The 27,665-nt window shown below is 37.7% G+C and overlaps 1 protein-coding gene across 2 annotated transcripts; it reads right to left on the bottom strand.

Annotated features, from left to right (window-relative positions):
- Positions 1–394: 394 nt before the first annotated feature.
- LOC104448827 (5'-3' exoribonuclease 3) lies at positions 395–13,273 on the bottom strand. 2 transcript variants are annotated; one of them, XM_010062737.3, is made up of 23 exons: positions 12,783–13,273; positions 11,896–11,998; positions 11,737–11,813; positions 11,114–11,305; positions 10,723–10,842; positions 10,555–10,617; positions 10,048–10,197; positions 9,768–9,932; positions 8,879–8,956; positions 8,697–8,783; positions 6,935–7,240; positions 6,634–6,729; positions 6,060–6,155; positions 5,896–5,966; positions 5,099–5,227; positions 4,941–5,017; positions 4,805–4,845; positions 4,626–4,700; positions 4,371–4,528; positions 2,881–2,985; positions 2,710–2,785; positions 2,008–2,087; positions 395–1,802 (listed from the first exon to the last, which is right to left on the bottom strand). In XM_010062737.3, the coding sequence occupies exons 1-23, from the start codon at positions 12,984–12,986 to the stop codon at positions 1,130–1,132; spliced, it is 3,222 nt and encodes a 1,073-aa protein (XP_010061039.1). In that variant the 5' UTR covers positions 12,987–13,273; the 3' UTR covers positions 395–1,129. The 2 variants fall into 2 exon arrangements, with proteins under 2 accessions (XP_010061039.1, XP_010061040.1); XM_010062738.1 differs by lacking the exon at positions 12,783–13,273 and having other exon boundaries at positions 10,723–10,808; positions 11,896–11,994.
- Positions 13,274–27,665: the final 14,392 nt, after the last annotated feature.

The following is a 27,665-nucleotide window of genomic DNA, read 5'->3' as shown; positions in this document are numbered from 1 at the left end:
GAAGCGGCTGTCTGTAAAACAGTCTTGAGGTCGAGAAACTGACAAGTACGAAGAGATTAAATTCAAGAAGACCAGTTTAATCATGTTCAGAAACGATGACCAGTGCATTCGTATTTTTCACTTATAAGCCAAGTTCGAATCATAACAATAGCACATTCTCTGAGGTCACCTCAAATCGTGCGCATGAAACCAGACACCACAATTGGACGCCTGCAAAGAGGAAATCTTAGTGCATCCTGCATAAAACTGGCTCATTTGTAAATGTCATACCGTTGACCCCAACCATCCATACACCCTGCAGATGCACGCGTGCGACGTTAAGGAAACTTTTAACTAGTAAATTGTTATAGCCTTTTATAGTCTTAACTGAAACACCGCTTGAGCAGAGGGAAAATAAATAAACAACCGATGAGATTATGCTTCAAATACAGAATCCATCCAGCTGACCATCACAAGATGTGCATAAGCAGCTGCAGACTGGAAAGTTTAAATCTTTCTATGGTACACGGCCGCAAATCCAAGGCCAAAAGCTAAGCACAATAAAAGAACAGCATGAATAAAATAGATTCAACCATACAAATAAAACTGTGAGTAGAGGAACAAAGATGCTGTCTACCCATAAATATAACTTCATCTCTAACACGTAAGGCTCACGCAGAGGCAAAATCCAGGTACTCAAGACTCCTCATCGTTGGAGTGGAAGATCAACTTCCCCAAATTATTAGAACTCGGTGCACCATCCTCGTAAATTCCTTGTTCATTGTTCGTTCGCTCGGGACCATAACTACACTACAACCTCACTTTCACCAAAAACCTCCTCCTCACATTTCTGGGAATATTGCAACTTGAGAGAATGCGACACAAAGATGTAAAGAAAAACATGAATCGAGGCTACCAAATGCCATTGAATGCTTGATTTTATTGGCATAATGGCAGCTGCCACTTTTAAAAAACAGAAAAATAAAAATGTTCTTCTAATCAGGCAGAAAAGAACCCATAGCTACGCCAACTAGGTAGAGCAGAAGAAAAAAATTGATACAGCTATTAAACACTTAAAAAACAGACTATTGTACAACATTCTCTCACCTAAAGCAATAAACCTACGACCACAATTCACAGGAAAAAAATTCTACCGGCGGCCATAACCTGGCGGAGGTGGCTGCCGATCACCTCTTCTGTCTAGCGCAGAGTAAGGGTTGCTTGATTGTTGTGGGCCCATATAGCCTCTGGGATGGTTATAATTTCCTCGAGGAGTCCAGCCTCCACGCCATTGGGCTTGAGCGGGAGGACCTCCTTGTACATGGGAACTATGGTGACTATTATAGGGCTCTTGATATTGATAAGAACCACTCACATTGGGAGGCCGCTGGATAGGTCCAGGGGAGTACCTGGATGGACCATTATACTGTCCACGTGGATAGTTTGCATGCCTAGAATGAGACCCATTGCCCAGAGATGCTGATGAGTTGTTTCTTTCATGACCGCGAGGGTGAGCTGTTGGTCGAGAGTGGGGTCGACCGTGACCATAATCATGGGAATCTCTTGAACTTGTCGCATTTGGGTGCTGGTGGAAGCCCGGGGGATGTAGTGCGCTCCTAGGTGGAGCCGCTACGAACTGTTCTTGGTGCCATGAAAGTGGGCCCGGGTATGGAGGCGGAGCATGCCCATAATTGGCATAACCATTAGCATCCACTGCTTTATACTGTAAACTGTTGACAACAAGCCGATGTGCTGCGTCTCCTAGCTGCCGCCCAGACATTGTGCCAGGGGGATTTTGCCTCTGGTAAGCCGTGTTTGAGTTGCTGGCGATGTCAAGAAAAGTATGATTACAAGGTGTTAATACCACTAAAGTACGTTTTTCTTTTTTTCTTTTTTTTGCTGCTAATCTAGAAGTGCAATTATGTGATGCACCACACACAGTCAAAGAAGGTCAACAAAGTTAATGGCACCAAAAAATTAAAGCTCAATAGCTTGTTCATATGATATGCATCGGAAATCACTAAATACCTCCCATTCTCCCAAGGCCTCCTTCCAGAATCCTCGTGCCACAAAGTAGGAGCAGGTTTGACATCCTCCAATTGCACAATCTGAAAGGAAGGCAAAATTAGTGCTCAGATCAGGTTATGGGCTTGTTGACAAAAAATGTCCATTATCATTTAGTCAATTTACACAAAAGTGTTGAGCATTCCCTTCAGTGTTTCCACAGAAACTTGTTCCATCGAAGCAGCAAGAAAAAGTACGAACTGAATCAAGAACCCAATCACAAAACTAAATGACAAACCCAAAGCAAGCAATAAGTTACCTGATTGTTGCATAATCCTTAGTGTATTTACATTGTCATGTTGCATCACAAAAGCACCATTCGTTGAAAGAAAACAACATTAAGCACTGTCGTGACTAATTACTAAATTCAACTACATATTCTCTCCTATAAGTTATGGTGACCAAAAGACAAAAAATGTCGATAGATCAAATTGTCTCCTCACTTCTCACTGCCAGACCAAATATCCTTTGTGCATACACACTGTATGCCTGCCTTTGCAAGCAGCCTCCAAAAGAGCATAAAGGTCAACAGTTGTCAATGTAACATCCCCAGAATATCATGTACAATCACCAAGAATGTACTTATAAAGGATTGAAATTAAGCAAGTCTTTTGATCATTGCGAAGATTTCATTGACTTTCACAAGTTGAAACTCTGTGAATGTACCTTCTTGGGAAAGACAACGCCTGCAGGTGGTCTTGTTATATGTTTGTGCGCATCTGGGAGTCTGTATATGACGCATCTGAAACAGCAAAGAAACACAACAAAATTAATAATTTGCTCATCTATGCCCAGGTAAGGTTCACCTCAGATTGTACTAAGTTCTCCATAGCTTACAAGACTTCATTGTTCATGATATCTTCCATGCCAGCTACAGGAGATCTGAAAAAAGGAGGACATGGATCTCCAGCGCAAGGTGAAATGTAGCCATTCATCCCGCCACTGCATGTAGCTCTAAAAAGTTCAGACTAATGAATAAAAACAAATTTTAGAATCTATATACGAGAAAGATCATACAAGCACATGACTCTTTAGTCATCCAAAAATTCAAAAGAATTCAAGAGCAGGCAGATTGCTTGACACCTCAGAATCAGACAATATTCTTACCAGTATAAAAATCCAGGTAATCATCACACAGGCATAATATTTACCTTTGAAGTTGAAAGTGGACAGTACTATTTGTTTCAATTACCCAAAAATAAAAAATAAAAAATAAAAAAAGTACTGGACATGACCAGATAACACTATTTATGATGACTGTCAAACATTGCTACGCAATCTTTTACCAAAGTATCATTCTACCATCCTGCTTTTCCACTTATTTAGGGCTGTTGCCTACACTTAAGAACTTTATCCTACTTTTCACTCGCCCTCCAAAAAATTGAATCGGAAAAAAATGTTTTTATTTTCTAAAATTCTATCAAAAATAAAGGTAATACTAAATGTCCTTATCTGTACAAGTGGAAAGGTTTTCAATATTTTGCGTTAAATACAAATCAAATTGCAAGAATAGTGACATTTGAAAGAGTAAAAATAACCTTCAATAGACCTCAGTAATGAAAACTTATAAGTCATTAGTAGTTACTTTTTTCCCCATCAAGGTACTTGCTATTTATTTAGGAAGTCCGTGAACTCTATACAACAGCATGTCGATGTCATTGTAGACTGTTGTCTTGCAACCACAAGGCACAAGCAAGATTCTTGGTGAGACAGATCTACATCTTCAAATTTCTCTTCTAATGTGGTTAGATGTTGTCAGGGTACATGTTCCGGCTAATTATAACAAGGTATACTTGTGTGATTGCCAAAAGTCTTGGAAGTCTAAAGTATCAATATTTCTCAATAAAATGAACTGGGAATAAGAAAGATTTCATTTGTGACAATTAAAAATGCATTTTATTATAAAAGATATTCTAGTACACGACAAATGCACAAGAACAGAGAGAGAATTTGGATTTAGACCCCAATACCTAACCTGTTTAAGTTACAATCAACGCATCACCGCAATTATCCCTAGACTACTCTGAATATTCCATGATCTAAAAAGCAACTTAAATAAAAAAGAAAGATGAAATGAGGAAAATTGATGGCAACCCTATAACCAGAGATGGAGGGAGGCTAGAAATTCATTTGTGATGAATATCCACATATGTTTCTCAGCACATTTCCCACATGTAAATAAAACCACTAACACCCCCTCCCAAGATAAAGGCATCCATTCTGTATATGTCCTTACCCGCAACTCTTAACAAATGGAATATATCACCAGCAAAATTCGTACTCACTGGCCTGGCAATTTCATAAGTTAAATTATTTTCAACACAAACCTCAACTCAGGTTTAAGTTGCTCCTTGATTTCAGCCCGGTCTTTGTCCATCAACTGTTTACAGCGGTTGTCCAAAGAGTATATGCAAACCGAGAGAGGATGAGATGATGACACAAATAGCATGTCAAACATCACACTATTTCTTCGTGCTTCCTCCTCCTGCAAAATATTGGTAGCTCATCATCTCTCAGCAGGTGATCAGCCCAGAATTGTCCAGAGATATAGTACTTGAAAAATTTTTAAATGTGTTACATACCGTTAAAGTATGTTCAATTTTCTCAACTTCTGCAAGAAGTCGAACTTCGTCTATAAAAGGCAATTTGGCAATACCCTTCAGAGGAACATGAAGTTATACGGTCAACATCTGCTTGCTTGAATATGAAGTTTAAAGAGTTACATTTGGGAGTTGAAAAATGCAATGAAAAAGGGGAGAACCTGCCAAGAGTAGCGTTTTCCATTCATATCAACTTCAAAATCTGTAGCACAAAGCACAAGGTATAGCAGATAAATACACCAGGCCAAATCGAAAACATAGTCTAAGGTTCTTCTAAACAAGAAGAAGAACAACTACCAATAGGATAGAAATCGAAGATGGGTGAATTTGGATCAGTCATTAACTTCCTGTACTGCTCTGGAAGGGCATGGGAACTGCAAGAAATTGTATTCCCATTAAGTTTTGCGTTCATTCTGTTTACAAATAAAAAGATGAATAAATAACAATTGCCACACCTTGCAGCTGGGAAAACACCAAGTAGCTGATTGAAAGGTTTGAAAGGAGAACCTAGCTCAAAGCTTATATCCAGCTGACCAAGCTCCTTTAAATCAGAAGCAAAGGGCGCATAATGATATGGATAGAACCTAAAATAAAGAACCACCAAAGAAACAAATCATTACTCAGACATATCGATTAGCTGTCCATATAATATTTAACCCATTCATAGAAACAAATTTCACAACAGTTCTGTAATCATTTGCGCTAAATTAACTTGACTGGTAATTAAAAAAAAAAATCTTTCAGACATTACAACAGCTGGCAGAGAGGCCCTCAAAGAAGTCCTGATTATTATTTTAAAATACCAAGGATATATATTATATGACTTTACTCTATAGTAGAGTCCTCAAAAACTACTGACATATACAATAGCATGTGAATGTTCTAATAAAATCAAAGTAGTCGGAAAGGAAAGTAGGCAATCCCTGAGAAGACAAACATCAAACGAGATGTCTTTAACAAGACTATTGAAGAACAGTTTCTCAATATACCAAGTGATAAGATCCTTCCAAATCACTGGCCTTGAATTTAAAACCAAAGACTTTATTTTATGACATAAAATCATCTGATAGACTCTTTAGCCAATTATAAAGTTGATGGAACACATACTAACCAGCGCACGAGCTTCTTGGAAAAAAAAAAAATCACACACAAGCGACAATCAAGTGCTAGACATAAAAAGTACCACGAGCCTCTAAAAGCTATTCAAGCTAAAAAAGAATGACTACTATCATATTTTAATGATGAAACTTACCACTGCCAAGAAGAAACTCCCTCGTAGTAATAGTGCATTACCCAACATAAGCCTTCTGTGTACTTCAAAACCTAACCAGACGATACAAAAGAGTAAAAATGAACACTAACGGTAAAATGCAAAAGATACTGAACAAAAAACTACTACAATACTCTTTTACTCACAACATCTCTCCTGATTGCTTCAAGTTCTTCTGGACTCCTTGCAGAAAATTTTTCTTCATAATATCTTTCTTTCCACCCTGGTGTTCCCAATTTGATCTGATGATCAAGAAAAATAACTGTAAGAAACAGTAGAAAAACAAAAGGAGATCGAATGAAATAGAGCACATTGAACACATTGTGTTTGGCTTGCAATCCATCTCCAAGTTTTGAAATCGCAACATTGACGATAATTTATACATTTTGATTGCCATCGTAGCCATACTTTAAGCAGAACTTCTATGCGTAAAAGAAAATGTACATAGGCCATATCAAGCTTCCAATGCATATATCCAAGTTTCCTAATTGAACATTGACTACAGAGAACAAACAGTCATTTTAGGTTTCTTAACTTGCCACTTCTGCTGTGAGCAGGTTTAAATCTAGAAAAGCTTTTTCATATGGACTTATATCTAGATAAGTTTTATTCCAGTCAAATGCTTCATAAATTAAAAAACTTCTGCTACGCATTTTGGCTGTATAAATGGTTTGCTAGGACACTAACAGCATACTATGATGTCAACAAGTATATAGGCACCTTGTCTTCTTCCGGGTTTGCAGAATTAAAAGCATCAGACTTCTCACGTAGTAATTCCTTAAGCTTTGCCTTCAATTCTTCCTTATTCTCATACACCTGAAAGATAAAAAAAGGTTGTGAGACATAACTATGTTAAAAATGTCTTGACTAAACCCAAGCCAGCACATAAGACAGGTGTGCCCAAACAATATAGCGAGAGCCATTTATGGAAACTGGCATTTTTAACTGCTTTAAAAAAAAAAAAAAAAAAGTAGGTAGTAGTAATTAACATTGGGGTGCTTCTCAGAAAGAAGAAAGCTACCTCTTCAGGACTATTTTCTGCTTCAACAATGGCTGCACCTATTGTTGCCCCTGAAGACAAACGTGCAACCTTATGTGCCTGTGAAGTTGTATTATCATCTGCAGTCCACTTCCTTTTGTTTCTAGCGTCAACCTGGCTCCGAGACTCAGTTCCTTGTTGCTCATAGGGAGAGGGCGAAGGACCTGAAGCAAGACGGGAACCCTGAAATCGAGAAACTGGAACCAAAGACTCAGGTTCGACTTGAGGTGCGGCATCATCGCCTCTTTTTTTTTGAGCCTTATCACGCTTTATCCTTTCTGATTGCCGCTGAGACAAAGGTCATAGAGGAGGAAAGCAAAGATTTAATTCAACCAATAGATAATATAGCATCTGATGCGCATGATTCATTTAACATGAAGCAGGACAACTATAAACTACAAAAGCCACTAAGCAAGAGCTGAGAATGACTAAATGCAAGATTGCCGTTCCTCTGATTATGGCAATCATGTCCTCTACTTCAAAAAGCATCTAACACCAGCATCTCCTAATAACTATGCTGGGACAAAAGTTAAACAGGACAAGGTAAAAGCAGAGAATTTGAAAAGATAAAATAGTGAGTGATACTGTAAATTTTCTTTGAATTTTTGGACAAAGGGAAGTGGCTGGAAAGAAAATGAAGATAAGTGCGCTGAGGAAGATAATAACTATCAAATTGCCATAATTATGTAAGTTCAAGATGCAATACTTATAACACCTATCTAATATTAGGGTAAAAGATATATGAGGGCCCAAAAAAAAAAAAAAAAAAACACTAATGCTCTGACTGTCAGCTCTTCTTATATCTCTCTTCCAAACAACGCAAACTTCCAACGCAACCCACATCCTTTCAATCTCCATTTTTTTTTTTTTCGGAAAAAATTCTTCCATCCACAGTTCCACGCTAAATGTTAATTCCAATGGAAGGAAGCCTATACTTAATTTTTTGTACTCTTCTGCTTACTTTCCTCTATTGCTTCATACTTAAATCCCAACCAAAAACATCAAAATTTCACCTTAACAACAATAGGAACTGAAAACAACTTCAGGACGAGTGAAGAAACTTTACTGATAGCTACAATATGTATAACCACTCCTTTATCTCCGCTTTATATAAGCTTTTTATTATTTCCAAAATCTTTCAGAAAATTTCATATTCTTCTTCCCTATTTTCACCCATAGAAGTCTACATCCCCAAGTTGTAGAGTTCACTTTCTGAGAATAACATCAGGAAATTCCTTCGTCCCTTAAAATTCACACACAAGCAGATGCACTAAATGTTAAAATGTAGCGTTGTTTCTCTCTATCTATCCAGTTGTCTCATGCCCTGCTCCCATTCCATGAGCGCATAAGCTTTTCCTCAGAATTGCCCTCAACTAGGCAACTTCCTAGCCACTGAGCTAGTGATCAGGAGCAGTGCTCATACTTTCAAAGGATCCATCATCAACTTCTCTTCCATATGAGCATTTCAGTCTCCCTACTTAAATGCTTATAGTAGTACTAAATGTTGGATCCTCCCTAGTTCCAAAATTATTAGCTATGGAATAAATTCAAACCTATTACAACACCCAAGAGACGAGCATTAAGCAAGTACAGCTTGCAGTCCCAGTCCAACAACAGAATTCTTCATCTACGGGAAACATATGACACGACAAACAAAGAGGGCAGGTGCAGTTAAGTCCTTCACAGAAAATAAAGCATCATCTGGACGAGACTACGTGTGGATGTGAGAAATAGATATACGAACCTGATGCAATCTTGCTCTTTTCTGAAAAATTTTATCTTCAAATGACCCTACAGCCTGAATGAAATGCTCAACCCTGCCCAGATTCGGCTGAAAAGCATAAACAACAGGAGGGCAAAATGCTCTAAATTCCTTGCAAGTGACAATAAAATTAATCAACCACTAAGACAAATTTAATTGAATACCTTGCTTCCATCAGTCAAATATCCACCCAAATCTCTAAATTCCTTCTTATAGACTGCCATCAGCAAGTTGATCGCACCCTGAAACAAGGAACAGAAGAAGTTTGTGCCATCATTTTTACCATAAATGTCCTTACAACTCGCCCTAAAAAAATTGTCTCAGTGAGCACAACAGTCCGACACACTATGAGTCAGAAGATTTATTAGATAAGAGCCGCCACCCCTCTAAAAGTGATACACATTTCCAATATAAGCTATATTGTTAACAAATAACTAATCTCCCATTTTTAGGACATCGCAGTTTGGCATAAGTGAAAGTAAATGCATAATCACAAAAATTGAACACTAAGCATTACTTCAAGCATCAAAATGCACCAAGTGCTCAATAGAAAATAGATGAGAGGCTGAATAGAAAAATTCAAACAAATATCAGGGGGATAAACAGCCTGTATCTTCAACCAAAAGCCAAAAACACCAAATGCTAAATGTCAACCTGCAAGGAAGTAGTATACACATGGTAAATCGCGCACAAGTACAGTTAGTCCCACCTTGCCTTGCAATTGCATTACCTCAACATAGGCTGTAGAGGTCTTAGTTCTATATAGAATCTCAAAATCAGTAAAGAGGCCTATGATGTTTTAAAAATCTAGCTTTCCACTAAAATGTAACCCAAAGATCCAAAGAGCACATCAACATGCGTGTTATGTGACCTTAAAAACATCATCCAACTCTGAAGTACATAGCGCTGCAAGGAACCTTAAAATGCATACGGAAACTCCAGCACTCTTGGCTCTATTAAGGTACATCATCTTTAAAAAATCTGACATGCAGAGTATTGTAGCAGCTTATTCTCTCTCTCTCGATTCTTGCCTCAGAGAGAACATTAGCATACCTCGCGAATTTCCAAGGTTGGCATGTGAGGTAAAAAATCATTGCCAACGAAGAAGCAAATGAAGATAAAGTCATCCACGATGCGCTCAAAATCTACTTCAAAAGGAACATTTGGAATCCTGAACTCATACTCCAAATACTCCCTGAGAGTCCAAATGTTCAAAAACTGTATACCAAAAAAGAAAAAAAAAATCAAAGTTCAGAATATGTTGATAGCTCTGGTCATCAAAACTTATCCTCTACTCAATCACATATAATCAAAAAATATGCCCACAACTAACCTGGTATGGCTTTTTAACAATGCCAGCATCATCACCTTTTTCATCAAATTCTCCTGACTTCTTCTTTGCCTTCCCCTCACAATCTGCTGCCAAATGACCCATTTGGCCACACAGGAAGCACTTGTCCTGTTGACCAGGAGTGAAAACAATCTGAAATGCAAGGACGATGCAATTATTAACTGGTGATACAACCTCTTGCTTTGTGGCTGCGAGAGAAGTCTGAGTCTGATAGAACCACATCTGAATGACCTCTTAGAACAAACAGGCTAGTATATAGCATACATATCTCTCGGATATGTGTGTGCATAAAATGGACTGCCCGGAAAATCATTGACGCTGAGCAAAAGAATCTCTACAGGAAGATGTATCCAACCTCCTAAGATGTTCCTCCATCCAGTTTTATTTAGTGTTTCCAAAGATGAGTTGTTCCTCAAAGTAGACAAGGCATGACCATGGAGAAAAGTTGATATTTCAAAAGATAATGTTAAGCAAAATTTGTTCACAAACCTCTCGAAGAATCGAAAAATGAATTTCATGTGTGGCCAAAGCTAACATAATTAAATCAGCATCCTGCATTAAGCAATGAAATGCGGAGCATAAATTAGTCAAACAGAGGCCTATAATCAGAAGGAATATCCTGCAGGGATGAAGATCATGTTGAAGGAAGAGACATACCAAACCATACAGGCAATGCCGTGTATTTGGATCATATCCAGGAAGATTTCTTTGGAGACGGACATATGACATGATCTTGTGTTCCCCTTCACCAGGAACATTTGCATCAGAAAGGATAACCTTCAAAAGATGAATCAATAAGCAAAAGCTACAACATCACTACCGACATAACATCACCCCTTCAATTGTATTCCACTTAAGTAAAAAAAAGAAAAAAAAAAGTATCTATCTCTTATGTGAATCATTTCTTGAACAATAGAATCCCTGGAATAGTCAAGTGCTAAAATCACTCAACTGTACACTTTTGGCATCAACTCAGTACAGCATCAACATATACAGGGCATACCTTGACACCTTAAGCAAGAAAAAATGGCCTACATATAAAAGTTACCTTAATAGATCTCCACCCAGGGTCATTATTTAGCCTAAGATGGATATAATACTGCAGTGCCACTGACAAAACAGCCATGAATTCTGTTCCAGGAGTAATGACATTTGAATCGAAAACTTGAGATTCATTCTTGGGAGGTAGCTTCCGGCCTTCACTTTCAAATTCCTGTCTTAGCCGCTCTTCTTCAGCTGCCTACAGGAGAAAAATAGCAAAGATCACTAGCTGAAAGTTGAGTGCAAACAACAAATATATGCCACACAGGATTACTGTCTTCCCCATAGCATATACAACGTAGAAGAAATATCTCGGAAAACTGGGACATCTGTATACAGTCATTTTCAAAATGCACTGACATGGTAAGCTTGTAATGCATCATGATAACTGCATCAATACAACAAAGAAACATATAAACATGCAAATGAAAGGAAATGATGCATCATGTACCAATATCTGCACTGGCATGCGAAGAATAAAAGACTTAGATAAGTGTAACAAGAGCAAATTGTCATAAGAACTAATCAAGTTAATTTTCATTTTAAATAAGTCCATTCAGAGCATGCCATAAATCGTCTTAAAATGTAAAATGAATTGCAGGGAGTGTTGGCATATAAGTAAACACATACCGCCTCTGCTGCATCTTTAGCTGCTCTAAAACGCCTCGACCGCTGCTGATTCATTTTTGCTCTTGGTGCGACACCATCTATTCATCATTTACATACAGTTGATCACGATTTTGATTTTGACATGGTAAATGGACAGAAAAGTTAAGGGTTTATTTTTACCTATAGCCATATATAACAATTTTCGAGGTCGCACCATCACAAAAAGTCTGTCAATATAGTCAAACATGCACTCAAACACCTCATTGAATGTTGTTGGAGCTGGCTGCAATGGGTGAAAAAACAAAGTCATTATCTTTACTTGAATGAGTTAGAATCAAATGATAATGCAAACTTGATTCCCACAAATTACACGGTATAAAGCAATAACTTCATAAGTTAATTTGAATTTATTGATGGTACCAGGAGAATAAGCCAAGTTACCCTCACTGAGAAGGTCTAGCAATAACTTTATTTTATAAGCAACTGCACAGCCAATAAGGAAACGACGAATGTGAAATTTTCAGCATGGCACTTTCTAACTTAATTCCAACCCAAGTTTGGATCATGCAAACTTCAGACATGCATAAAATTCTACTTAACGCGGAGAATAGTTAGTTTACAATTCATGCTGTAAGAGTACATTGAATATATAGCTGAGAGAAAGTTGCGCTGGATTTGCGATCAAATAAATATCACAGACGACTGTGCTATTAGGTTGCCAAACCCATTGATCTTCAGGATGCCCAACACAATTTCAGTCATCACCGTAGAATTTCCAAAAAGACAGAGACGCCAACTTCTAGATAAGCATAACATTCTAAAAGTCGAGACGGAGACAACAATACCATCCTTTCAATACTCTCCCCTCCTACTACCCCGGTACCGACCATACCAAACACGTCCTATCTGCTCGCCCGGTTGCTCCGCCATCTCCCAGCTAGAAACAAGACCAGCCGAGAGAGGTCGGCGCATCGAGAAACAACATACAGGCACCGACCGCGCAAAAAAAAATCAACAATTCCACGAGAAAATCACTGCGGAAGGAAAAGAATCGGCAAAACCCGTACCCTGTCCTCGGGGTGGAAGCAGGGGTGGATGATCCCATTCATGTCGAGGTAGAGGTTGTCGAACTCGATGCTGTTGGGATTGGGCTTGCTGGTGTCGACGGGGATCGGGACCCCGTCGATGACGACGGGCTCCTCCTCGACGACGTCGACCACGACCATCGGGTACTTCTCGGCCAACCACCGGTAGAACGCGGGCACTCCCATCTCGGAAACCCCGAGCAGAGCCGAGGCTCGCGAAGGACGAAGGAAGGAAGGACGAGAAGAGGAAGCAAGAGAGAGAGAGAGAGAGGGGGGGGCGGGGCGGAAACCCTAGGAGAGAGAAATTGAGAGGGATTGGGGAGGGAGGAAGGGAACGTGAAACTATGAAAGAGCTGGAGGTGGAGGTTGAAGCTGGAGCTCGAGGTTGGAGACGTTCGAGCGGGACACGGCGTCGCGTCGTGCCGTGGCCAATTAGGGCAAAAGTGAGGGAGGATGGAATTGATGACTTGTGGGCGATTCTGCCCCTGATCTCGATTTCCTATCCATTGAAGGTTGGGGCTCCGTTCAATAGCGCTTCTATTTTAGAAAATAATTTCTTTTTTAATTTTTCAGAATAATTTTTAAGTAAAAAATATGTTTGATAACTACATAAAATTTTCATTTTTAAGATGGAAAAAGAAGAGGAGTGTGTTTAATATGATCTACAATTTTTTTTGTAAGATATAATTTCTTTTATTTTTTAATAATTTTTTAAGTTTTTTTCTCTTTTCTAATTTTTCATTGATGCCATCAACTGACAATTGACGGTGATGGGTAGCATTCGATATCAGCAATGGCTAGCGGTGGCTGGATAGCAAGGGGCAGCGACGAGGGGCAAGGGGCAACAAGGAGGAAGAAATAAAGAAAATAAAAAATAACTTATTTCTAATAATTATTCCTAAAAACGAAAAGCTACTTTTTCTACTTTTATTTGTATTCTAAATCTATTCCTCAATCACTTCTCTATTTTGAATAACAGAAAAATTAATTGATCTCATTAAATGGATTTTTGTTCTTTTTTTGGTTCTTGAAGCAAAAGAATAATAAAACAAAAGAACAAGAACATTAATAAGCATGCCCTAAATTGCAAATGCCACTTGGACTTGCAATTTCTTGTAAGAAGACTTTTCATTTCGATTCTGATTAGAACCGCCAAGTAAGATGTGTTTATTTCCACTAAATTTTGAAATCGAATTCTTGCAAGTATTAACCATCAAACAGTGAGCTTAATTAAAAAAAAATTGATTTTTGGTTTTTGAAGTTGTTTTTATTTTTTTAATTCTCCTTCGAGTTTTGGGAACTTCTTACGCAAGAGATATACTATTTGCACAAGACAAGTAAAGTGGTTGGTAGGAATCGAAAGGAAGCGGGATGGAATAATTCCGTTGTCCGGATAATTCAAAACAAGAGAGAAATGAGGCGACGAAACAACAAAGCTGATGAAGGGTGGGCGGACCAAATACAGGGCCCTTGGTTTCAACAAAATCATGAGATGGTTTGGCCCAAGTGAACGCGCGTGGGCTCGGGCCCAAGAACGAAATGACCTGCCCCGGCCGACCCATTTGTGCTTCGGGCCTATTGGTTCGGGTGGGCCCATAATGCGGCCAATTCGTGACGGGGTCTACTTTGCAAGAGAAATGAAAGGAAATGGCGAATGGTTCCTTCTTATTCACCCCTTGGCTATCGAGAATAATAGAAAAGAGACCTTTGGCTGTGATAGGACTTGAGAGTTGGTATCCAGATGTGATGCCCCGAAACGTCGCATGCAACGTGTACCCTTTCTATTTATGACTCATGCTTATTATTGACATGCGGAAGTGCAATCAAATATTTACAATATCTCATATTGGAAATCACACCAGTTTAATAATGTACATATCTTCAATTGTATCTAAATATCAGTGGTTGCTGTCTTTATACAACATCCAAGTAAAATAAAATAAAATACGTAAGTCGTGGGATGGGTTAAGGTCTGTCATCAATAGACTCTTACGTCCAAAAACCTCCACATACAAAAATCAAACTACACACTACTAGTTAACAACTTCGTCCATTTGACGAGTCGCTGTTACTAGGAGTATCAGGAGCCAAATTGAATACCGAACCGAACTAAAAAATTTGATTTTTTCGGTTCAGTTTGTATTCGGTTCGGGAGAATTACCAAAAAAGTCATAAACCTATTGTAATTGTGTTAATTCAGCCATAAACTTTTTTTTTTAGCCAATTTAGTCATAAACATTTTACAATTATGCAAATTCAGTCCATCCGGTCAAAATTGGCCGGCCGACGTTGACGTGGACGATGGCCGTCCGAAGAACACTGACGTGGCATTTTTTTTTTTAAAAATCGATTTTTTTTAATATTTTTTTCGAATTTTTAGTATTTTTCGATTTTTGTTATTCTTTTTCTTTTCCCATCATCTTCTTTGCCTCTTGGCCGGCCGGCACCAGTCGAAGGCGAGCCCGGCGAGGTCAACCTCGCTAGCCGCTGGCGAGGGCGAGGCCCCGCCAGATCAGCAAGCTCGGCCCTCGCTAGATTCGGCAAGGCCTTGCCCAGCCAAGGCGAGGGTCGACCTCGCTAGTGGCCAGCGAGGCAACCTCGCCCGCCATCCACAATGCAGCGGCGATCGGAAGCCGCGAGCTCGCTCGCACTCCGGAGGCGCAATCGCAAGGCACGAATTGAGGCGGAGAGAGAGAACGGTTCTGAGCGAGCGGTGAGGTGACCTCCTCAACTGGAGAATCTTCGGGTGACTATCCCTCTCTCTCTCTCTCTCTCTCTCTCTCTCTCTCTCTCTCTCTCTCTCTCTCTCTCTCGTTTGAAGTGACCGAGCGGCGACGACGTAGCAAACGGCGATGGGGTACGCGGCGCGGTTGCAGTAAGTGCGGAGTACACTCGGCCAATCGTGACCGAGATGTGGCAACCGATAGGGTTTTGAGGGAAGACAACAGCGACGACGCGTCGAGCGGCAGCTTGTCACCTGTTCGTAGTGAGGATACGGCACGGCGGCGTTGCGTCAGCAAGATGGCGTCAGCTGCTGCGATGGCGACAGACAGCAGGGATTTGTCTCCGGGACAGTGTCGGGGCTACGCTAAAGCAGATGCTGGTGGGCGACAGCAACACGGCGGAGATCCGGTGCAGCAATGGCATCAGGGGGTTCGAGCAGCGTCGACGGCACCTCCTTCCTGCTCGAATCTAGCCCCCTTCTCTCGGTTTCTCTTCCTCTCTCCGGCCCCTCTTCGCAGATTTGGAACTCCCTTGCCCAGAACTCCTCCCCTCTGTCCAGATCTGAGATCTCCGCCTCGCCCTCGCCAATGGCCAACGAGGCTAACCTCGCCAGATCTAGCGGGGTCTCGCCCTCGCCAGTGGTCAAGCGCCCGGGCCAGAGGCGAAGAAGATGATAGGAAAAAAAAATAATAAAGGAAATAAAAAAATCAAATTTAAAAAAAAAAAATATTAGACAAAAAAATTTAATTTTTTTTTTAAATGCCATGTTAACATTTGCCGAACAACCGGTGTCCACATCGGCGCCGGCCGACCAATTTTAGCCGAATGGACCGAATTGGCACAATTGTAAAAGGTTTAGAACTAAATTGACTAAAAAAAAAAAAAGTTTATGACTGAATTGGCACAATTACAATAGGTTTATGACTTTTTTGGTAATTCTCCCATTCAGTTCAATTCTCATTAAAAATCAATATTTTTTATTGGTTTGGTTTTTATCGATTAACCGAATCGAACCGAACCACAAACCGATAAAATTAAACCATTAACCAAAGATTGTTTCTCATTCGGTGCGTTTGGTTCAGCATTTCTAATGGGCTTTCAACCTTCAAAGCTCTTGGGGAAATGCTGAACTATTTAGTAACCATTTTGAAGTATCTTCAAATAAAAGTCGCGTGAGAAAGGTTGAAAGCCCAATACTAATAAGGACTAGCTTTGGGCTTTCGGCATTTGACCAAATGCTGATTTTTTTTTTTTTCCAAAACTATCATCACTCATTTTCAAATTTCTTATTTTTCCCTCATTATTTTTTTTTAAAATGCCAAAATAATGCTAAAAACAAATTTATATAAATGCTAAAAAAAAAATTAAATATATTTTGGTCTTTTTAAATATATATGTATTTGATTTTTAGCATTATTTTCAAATTTACATTTAAAAAGTTACACACATTATTTTTTCAATTTTAAAAAATAAAAATTTAAAAATTTCAACCAAGGATTTGGTCTTTTTTTTATAATTATATATAAATTTATTTAATTTTTAGCATTATTGTAAAAATTATATTTAAAAAGTTGCATACATTATTTTTTTCAATTTTAAACAAATAAAAATTAAAAAATTTCCAATGAAGGGTTTAGTCTTTTAAAATATATATATATATTTGATTTTTGATTTTTTAGCATTATTTTCAATTTATATTTAAAAATTTGCATACATTATTTTTTCAAATTTTAAAAATTAAAAATTAAAAAATTTCGACAAATGATATGGTCTTTTAAAAAAAATTATATATATGTATTTGAATTTTCTTAGCATTATTGTCAAAATTTGTATTTAAAAAGTTGCATTCATTATTTGTTTTTCCAATTTTAGCAAATAAAAATTGAAAAATTCCGATAAAGGGTTTGGTCTTTTTAAAAAATTATATATGTATTTGATTTTTTTAGTATTATTGTCAATATTGATATTTAAAAAGTTGCATACATTATTTTTTTCGATTTTAAACAAATGAAATAAAAAAAAAAAACTAATATTAATCACCCAAAGGGCTTTTTAAATGTATTTTCACCAAATGGCATTTCTATCAAAATTGATTCTCAAAGTATAGTTTACCAAACGGTTTTTGCATTTACTTGAAGTCTTTTAGGCTAAACTATTTTGCATTTTCCAAATGGATTTTTAAAATGCTGAACCAAACTACTTGTAAGTCCTATGAGTCCTCTCGTGTCTCATCTTGGTCGGCTTGGAGGTGCAACGGCAACTGCGACAACGACGGTGATGATGACGACGACTGCAATGGCGACGGCAACAGGGACTATGACGGCGATCGATTATGGTACGGAGCCTATTTCTTCTGCAACAAAGCTTGTCTCTCCTTCGTCCCTCTTCCTTCTCACGACGAGAAGAATTTGTAGCGGCCACGTGCTCGAGCATGTCCTGCATAGGCAAGTCTCTAATCCCGTCTTCGTTGCTCGCTGCCATTTAATTTAATCCCGTGCTTGCGTGCCTATGCTTCCTCCTCTCGAGCTGAGGTGGAGAGGGTCTTTTTGGGGACATGGGCGATAAGAGGGATTGGTTTCTTGGAGTTCCATGATCTCCTGCTATGCCAATAATCACATGGAGTTTGAAGCAATGGATACGTTCGTTCATATGCCCGAGGATGGGTTTTCCCTAATGATTATTGTTTCGCGATGGTTGCTCGGGCCTACTCAGTCCCAGAGAATGCATTGATTGGTGATATGGTTTTCGAGTTTATTATCAATAGTTGTTATCTTGATTCTGATGTATGTGTTGGGTGTGCATTGATTGACATGTTTACAAAGGGTAGTGCTGACTTGGTTTCAACTTGTAAGGTGTTTGAGAAAATGCCCAAGAGGAATGTGGTTGTTTGGACTTTGATGATGACAAGATGTACTCAATTGGGTAGTCCAAAGAAAGCTGTTGATTTTGTAGGTTAGGCGCATTTGCGACTTGTACAGTGAGATATCTTATTAAGGCTTTATTTTTTAACAGAATCTTATTAAGGCTTTAGTCAATAGTCAATATTTCTAAATGTCATGACCTCTTTGGTTGTGTAATTATCCTGCTGCAATGAACCTAGAAAAATGTGGCAGCTTTGCCCTATAGTTTACTAGCTAACTATTGCAAGAAGGCCACGAGAGCTATTTAAGCATTCATATTTAAAATTTATTACCTGGAGGAACAATCTGTACATGAAGAGCGATTTTTGCACTTTGGACATAATTTGATTATGTAGCTTTGAGGTGTATCTATGAGCTGGCAAAAGTTTTTTTTCCCCTAATTTATCTTCACATGATCAATCTCTATATCTACATCATATAACAACACCCTAATTTTGGTCCTTGTGCTGCTAAATATCTGAGTGCTTAATCTTCTCCGAGCACATCATTGTTGTATTCACCTTTAAAGTTTGATCCAATAGATCCAAGGTCTATGGAAGACCAAAAAACATAATATGGCAAACTTGTGTAAGGCAGCTAAAGAACTCACGAATCAATTTTCATCATTTGAGATCAGTCATATTGTGACAACCCAAGGGAAGGGAAGGGGTCCTCTCTAGTCCCACATCGCTTATGGGGGAGTCCTGAGGCTAGTTTATAAAGGCTTGGGGTCCCTCTAATTTGTGTAACGCGTTTTAAAACCGTAAAGACTCAGTGTCCAAAGCCGTAAAGACTCAATGTCCAAAGTGGACAATATTACACAGTGGGGCCCGGGTCATTACAAATGGTATCAGAGCTAACTCTCGACCATGTGTGGGGGCCACAGCGAGAATCCTGTACTATTAAGGGGTGGAGAGTGTGACAACCTAAAGGAAGGGGAAGAGGTCCTCTCTAGTCCCACATCGCTTAAGGGGGAGTCATGGAGCTAGTTTATAAAGGCTTGAGTCCCTCTAATCTGTATAATGTGTTTTAAAGCCGTGAGGACTTAGTGTCCAAAGCGGACAATATTACACAGTGGGGCCCGGATCGTTACATATATCGTTAGAGTATAGACAAATTATGCTTTTCCTTTTCAAAAGCCCTATGTGATATATAGACTACTGAAAAACTATTGAATTTCAGTTTAAGGGTTGCAGTTAGGAGTCTTTTTACATGACCTTTATCAAATGTGCTTAAAAGATGCAATCTTAATGTTTTTTGGCATTTTAGTGTAAGTTAAATAAGAATGGCCTCCCATGACAGATGTGAACTTAATAGGTTAATGTTTCGTTTGGCATTTGAACTCCCCATTTTGCCAGATCAACCATTTGTCATGATTGGGCGATCTTCTTGTCTCTAATGACATTTTCGTCTTCCAGGATCTCAATTCCGAGGCTGATGCCCAAGCTAATCTAGCCATATATCTAAGGGGTGCGTGCTTGTCTTAAGCAAATTCATATAGCTTTTACTTCATAAGACATTTAAAGAAAATCTCATTGTTCTCTTGCAAAAGGTCAAGTTGTGGTAGATCATATCTAGTGCAGGCTCGGAGACCTTAGCTTGCAATCATGTTCTATATGACATGGAGGGTAAGTGATAGCCTCCTAGAGAAAAAAAAAACTCTCAAAACTTCCAATTGTTTACAAATGGCTTTGGTGATTTTTACTCGTCTCAAAATGGTAGAGTGGGAGAAAACCGAACTATTTCGACTACCGTTCCCTTTTCTCCCCTTCTTTCCATTATTTTGGCAGGAATATCATAACAGCCTTTAGGAATCACCTTCAAGCTGAGGAAATCTATGTCGATGATCGTCTTTCTGACAGAACAAACGTTAAAAAGGCAATACAACCAGCGAGATTGTTATCGGTGGAAGGGCTAAAAAGGGCTTTAAGGTACATATGAGCATACTCGAATTGAGAATTATAAATGCAAAGCATTCTTTCACCAACTAATTTTTTCAATCTTTTCTGCTTATACAAGGTTATTTGTCCTACCTTTTTATGTAGTTCTTATTTGTTTTGGTATGTTACTTCTCGAACATGGTTGCTCAATGTCTTATATATATTCCCATGGCTTTTTTTAATCTAATTTATTGATGACTTTAGACAACTTTTCAAATTTGTGAATCTAAAAAGGGTTTATTTCTACTCGGGATAAGCCATTTGTAGATCTCCCTATCAAGGCAGTAACATCATTTGCAAAGCCAAATATACAATGAGCAATATTTAATGAGTGAATCTAGTGGTACAAATAGAAGGATGTTGAGATCTGTTACATGGGAACACTTTAATAAGATAAAAAAAATAGCAAAGATAAAGCCGAATGTCTATATTGTGAGACTATTATTGATTGTTCTAGTACTCAAAGGACTAATGGGATGCAAAATCATTTAGGTAGATGTAAGAATTATCCATATGCGAACATGAAGAAAAAGGCAAAAAAAGTGCCTCATATGAATTTGTTGGGGTTGGTAGTTTTATTTCAGCTGGTCCTTGAAAATTTGATCAAGATGCTAGTCGAAAAGATCTAGCGGCGATGTTTATTATTGGTGAATTACCTTTCAAGTTTGTTGAACTTGAGGCATTTCGGAAATTCGTAAGTAGAATACAGCCAAAGTTTTTAATCCCTTCAAAAAACACATTGAGGGAGGATTGTTATAAGATATACTTGGAGGATATAAGCAAATTGAAAAAATATTTTTCAAATACTTCTCCAAGGGTTTGTCTTACAACCGACACGTGGACTTCATATCAAAATCTAAGTTACATGTGTCTTGCCACTCACTTTGTAGACGCTGATTGGAAGTTGCAAAAGAAAATTTTGATTTTTTGTCAAATCTCAAGACATTCAGCTGAAATTATAAGGAAATGGGTTGAGAAATGCTTAACTAGTTAGGGGATCAAAGGCATATTTTCTATTACTGTTGATAATGCTAGCTCCAATAACTCGGGAGTTCAATACTTAAATAAAAAACTTAACTCTTGGAATGCTTTGATATTATCAGGTGAGTTACTCCATGTAAGATGTTATGCTCATATCTTCAGTTTGATTGTGAGAGAATATTTGAAAAATATAGATGATTTCATCGTTAGAATATGCCAAGTTCTATGTTATGTGAGATCTTCTCCTTCGAGATTGTAACAGTTTAAGGAGTGCATTTTACTGGAAAATATTGATTGCAATAATCGTCTATGTTTGGATGTGGAGACTCAGTGGAATTCAATATACCTAATGTTTGAAGTGGCCTTGAAGTTTCGAAATGCTTTTATCTTATTAAATATTCAGGATAGAAGATTTGTTGAAGAGCTTTCCAAGGTGAGAGGGTTGCCTACCGATGATGATTGGGATTATGCCCGTCATTTTCTTCCTTTCTTGAAGTTGTTCTATGATGCGACTTTAAAAGTATCGAGCTCTTCTTACGTCACTTGTAATGATATGGCAAAAGATGTCTATAGGATTTATATGATGATTGATAGATATTGTAGAGATGAGGATAGGAGTTTGCAAGAAATAGCCAAGAGAATGAAGATCAAGTTCAATAAATATTTTGGCAACGTGAACAACATAAATCTAACATGGTTCATAGCATGTATCCTTGACACTCGACATAAGATGGAGTATGTGAAATGGATGATTAATCAAGTGTATGAAGGCAACCGAGTATAAACTTTGCAAGATAGAATGACAAAATCTCTGATATTATTATTTGAACAATATCGCATCGGTACATGCCCCCAAAGCAACGTGAGATTAAAGGGGACAAGGACAATGAACGTTTCAATGTCTCTCGCGGTTGGTGCGAATATTATGGCTACAATATATCTTAGTCAAACAGGACAAGAATATGTGGAAGAAAAATCTGAATTAGATAAGTATTTGGAATAAGGATGTGAACAGTATAGCTCCACCTTTAATATCTTAAATTGGTGGAAAGTCAATTCTTTCAAATATCCTATCTTGTCTTTCATTGCTCGACATATTTTGGCCATGCCCATCTTCATTGTAGCATCATAGTCTACATTTAGCATCGGAGATCGAGTACTTGATGTATTTCGTAGCTCCTTGACCCCAATGATAGTAGAGGCTCTTATATGTACTCAAGATTAGCTACAATCCACACCACTTTCATAGTCGATCGAGGAGAACTTAGAAGAACTTGAAAATTTCGAGTCAAGTGAGAAAAAAATAACCATGAAATATTATATTTTTTAGTATTACATTGATACTTCAATTCTCATTTTCATTGTAAATTTAATTTAGAGTTGTCATCTACGACCATGGACCTGAATTCAATAGCAATTTCTCTTGGTGATTAACGAATTTCGATGTAAGAATTATCCATATTTATATCTTTCAATATTATAATTAATACTTCAATTCTCATTTTCATTGTGAATTTAATGCAGAGTTATACCCGGCTTAGAAATTTGGTCAATTTTCCAGTTTTTATGTTTACTCTTTAAAAGTTTGGAGGGTCATTTTGCAATTCCATTTTGTTGATAGAGCTCCTAAAGATTATGAGATAAAAGTTACCTAGACTTGCTTTGTTTTTAAAGGAAATGCATTCCTCCAATTTTATAATGTAGAAACAAAACTGAATGTTTTAGCCATTGGTTGATTGGAAGCTTAAGTTTTTATTTTTGTCAAATGATAATTTGAGAGAGATCGTGAATTGGGAATTGAATTGAGAGACCATGAGAGGCTGCTAGTGGAGACTTGGGAGTTGAGGGGTTGTGAAGTGTTGAAGAATTTGATTTTTGAGTTTGGGTTAACTCGGCGAATATTTATGCCCTAAAACTTTTCTATGCTCCATATTTTATCGATTTCATCTTTTTATTTTCTTCATATGGGTTTTTGTTGCAAAGATTTTAGGAATGAAAAAGTCCTTTGAAGCTTAATATTAAATGTGTTAAAAAGTGTTCAGATCATATCCTAATAAAAAAAATGAGACGGTAGTTCATTAACTTAAACTTGTTAGAATATTTAGCTACGAATAATAAATAGGCGAGCATTTACCCTCAACTAATCTATCGGCTATATGATCATAATACTAATGCGTACATTAAAATTTTGCAAGCTTTAGTAGTGCCTCTTAACTAATATTCTAGTTCATTAGTTAATTGCCATGTATCCAAGTGAAGCTCACTTTTCGCTATTTTTTTTTTTTTTGTGATCTTCTCAAAATTGTGGTTTTTCACGACTTTCAAATGCCATGTTCTCACTTTCTCTCTTTCCTTCTTGAAATCCATTGTTGTGTATGATCTCCCAAGTAGGGTCACTCGCATTGTTTTAAAAAAGCCTCAATCAAGTCTCAATTGATTATGTTTAGTAATTATTTAAATTGGATATCATTACTTGGTCAATGCTTAAAAAAGGGAATGAAGTATATGATTTAAATTGCAAAATCCTTTAAGCTTGAAATGCAGTGACATATTGAATTTAGATTATTTTGAGTTAAATAGAAAAAAAATCGAAAATCAAAAGCTAAATTATTGAACTGAACCGAACCGAAATTTCGGTTGGGTTCGAGTCTCATTGGGTTCAATTCGGAAGTTTTTTCTAATGGTTCGATTCGATTTGATTTTTCAAAAAAAACTAAAGTTGACACCTCTAGCTGCCACCATCAAAACCCCTCAATGGCCCAACCAACCCACCATCAATATTCACATGCCAAGCAACAAATCGATGATGAACCCACTCTAGAAGCCCTATATCCACCTATACGGTAAAACTAAACTTAGTGTATGCTACCATTGATCCAAGTACAAGCACATCCTATATAAGAAATGAGCCAAAGCCCAAATGTCAAAAAAGTATAAAGCTATTGGGATTTGGGAAAATTGTATACTGTTAGAAAAGTAGAAAACTATTGGGATTTGGGAAAATTGTATACTTGTTTTATTGATCTTTCAGTATGTAATTACAATCCTATTTATAATACAAGATGTCTAAATAATTATGGAAGAAAAATATACACAATATCCCAAAGATATACATAATATTCCCACAAAATATTCCCTACAATCAAAATCAATCGAGATCAATTAGTATCGGCAACAGTATCTTCAACACTCCCCCTCAAGTTTGGCGATCTATACACATCAATGACGCCTAGCTTGCTTTGTAGATACAAATATTGCCTTTGACATAAAGCCTTGGTAAAAATGTCCACGAGTTGCTCTACTATTTTTATCCCTCTTGTTCTAATCACCCCACTATGGATCTTGTCTCAGATGAAGTGACAATCAATTTTTATATGTTTCTTCCTTTCATGGAAATACTAGATTCATTGCAAGTTTAAGTGCATCATCATTATCAAAAATAAGACGGTGAGTTCTTTTACCCAAACGCTAAGGTCTTGAAGAAGGCCTCTTATCTAAACTATCTCACAACTAGTATTTGTCATTGCTCGATATTCTACCTTGGCAGATGATAAAGATACGGTTGATTGTTTCTTCGTCTTCCATGAAATTAGAGAATCCTCTAGTTTTATATAGAAACTCGTAACCGATCTTCTACTCATTGGACAAGTAGCATAATCCGTGTCACAATATGCTGTCATCTCCATATTGTTGTCTCGGGACAGTAATATTCCTAACCTGGGACATCCTTTCAAGTGTTTTATGACCTTTAATTATGCATTCATGTGGGACTGTTTCGGAGCGTGCATAAATTGGCTAAGAATCTGAACTGCATAACAAATATCTGGCCTGGTCATGGTCAAATAGATAAGTTTTCCAATAAGTTTTTGATAAGTAGAATGGTCTTTATGCAAATGATCATTCTTTATGGGTGACAATCATTTATCATATTCGGCTGTTGTCAACCTAATATTATGATCAATTGGAATAATAGCTGACTTAAATCCCAACAATTTGCTTCAGATACAATTTTTAAGACAAATTTCCGTTGGTTAAGACAAATGCCCTTATTTGACCGCGCAATTTTATACCAAGGAAGTATTTTGGAGATCCCAAATCCTTAATAAGAAATGTAGAATGTAGATACTTCTCGAATCTCTCAATAACAAATGCATCATTTCCCATAATGAGTATATCGTCAACATATATAAGTAAGTAGATTGACGACATATCTTGTTTCCATGTGAATAAAGAATAGTAATGCTTGGATTGCTAGAATTTTGCAGTTGCAAGTGCATTGGTGAATTCGGCATACCATTGGCAAGAAGTCTGTTTGAGCCCATATAGGGATTTACGAAGATGACACATGCTATCCTCCCCAGTTTGCAAAATCCTGATGGAATATCCATATAAATTTCTTCTTCAAGATCCCCATGTAAGAAAGCATTATGGACATCCATTTGATGAAGAGGCCAGTCACAAATGGCGGTAATGGACATAAAAATCGTATGGTGACTTCTTTGGCAACAAAAGAAAAAGTTTTCGTATAGTCAAATCTTTTCTTTTGGGTGAATCCTTTCGTAATTAATTTGGCTTTGTAACGCTCAATGGACCTGTCTGCTTTGTATTTGATATTGTATACCCATTTGCAACCTATGGGTTTACAATGGGGAGGTAAACAAACAATATCCCAAGTCTCGTTTTCCATGAGATTTTTTAATTCATCTTCCATAGCTTGTTGTCAATGAGGATCCTTTGCGACTTCATCATAAGATAAGGGTTATTGTTGCTCAGAAATTCTACTATACAACACCTATGTTTAGGGGAAAGATTAGTGAAACTAACATATGAAGAAATAGGATATTGTGTACTACATTTTTTTTAAGGAGGAACAAATGTAATCCGTTGTCCATGTTGGTGGTCAAATTGTGTGTCTCGATCGCCGAGGATTAACAAATACAGATGAAACATCAACCTATGAGTTTGTAAGAGGATTGTTTGCCAGGATATAGGGTTCCGAAGATTCAAGTCTTTCAGATATTGTTGATGAGGGATGACTAGATACTTCATTATCCCTCTCCGGTGCAACTTGTGTATTGGCATCAAAATATGCTATAGGGGATATTACTTGTGGAAGTATAATCATTGATGCCTTGAAGGATCATCTTCATTCAAAAAAGGACGAGAAGACATAGGGGGATCATCTTGTTGATATGAATATAGCTTATCCTGGAAAGAGAAAACATCTTCATGAAAGATGACATCTTTGCTGACGAAGAATCGTCCGGTGGATGGATCAAAAACCAAATATCTTTTTTGAAGGGTGGGATATCCCATAAATACGCACGGGAGGGCGCAAGAACCCAATTTGTCCCGAGGGCCCATAGTAGACACATAGCATAAACACCCAAAAACACGGAGGTAACGAATGTCGGGACGTTTCCCATCCTTTCATTTAAAACACAAGATGGCATCCGATTGATTAGGTATGTCGTTGTAACCACACAGTCTCCCCAGAACATCTCTAAAATTAAAGCTTGATACTTAAGAGGGCTTGAGCAACCTCTAACAGATGATGATGTTTTCTTTTTACAATCACATTTTATTGAGTATAGACACAAAAACTCTCGTGAAGAATGCCATTGGAAATGAACAACAAAGAACATTTATGATTAAAAAATTCACAAGCATTATCAGTGCGAATCGTTGTACGGATTTGTTAAACTGATTTTTAATTAGGATAAGAAAATTTTGAGATGAGAAAGTACTTGGGTCTTGGATTGTATAAGAAAAACCCAAGTTGCTCAAGTATGATCATCCACGATGATGAGAAAGAAGCGTGACCCATTACGATGTGGAGTGTGATATGAGCCCCAGATGTCCATGTGCAAGAGTGAAAAGGCTCTATTAGCATGTGATGTACCTTGTGGAAAAGCATTCGGGATTGTTTAGCTAATGGGCATATAGGGCACTTGGGATGAGGAAAAGCGGCACTATGGTCTAGACGCTAATGAAATAAATAAACATTTTTATTATAACTAGCATTACATAAGATACTCTTATTGAAAGGAAAGTTCTTTGGAAATGCTGTCCAGAAATAGAGTCCCTCAAAATTTCTACCTAAGCCCATCAGTGTCCTAGTCAAAGGAGCCTGAAAGAGACAGACGTCAAAATAAAAAATGACCTAACATGAGTTGTCTTCACAAATTTTAGACATAGAAATAAGATTAAACTGGAAATCAATAATGAAAATGACATTTTTTAGTGTGATGGAAGGACTAAGCTCAACGTCCCCAATTTTATTTGCCAAAATATGACTGCCATTTGGAAGATGAACGGAA

This window comes from Eucalyptus grandis, chromosome 6 (genome assembly GCF_016545825.1).
Source record: "Eucalyptus grandis isolate ANBG69807.140 chromosome 6, ASM1654582v1, whole genome shotgun sequence".
NCBI classification, from domain to species: Eukaryota; Viridiplantae; Streptophyta; class Magnoliopsida; order Myrtales; family Myrtaceae; genus Eucalyptus; species Eucalyptus grandis.
The sequence above is the reverse complement of the archived record's forward strand: the minus strand, read 5'-3'. Positions and strand labels throughout refer to the sequence as shown.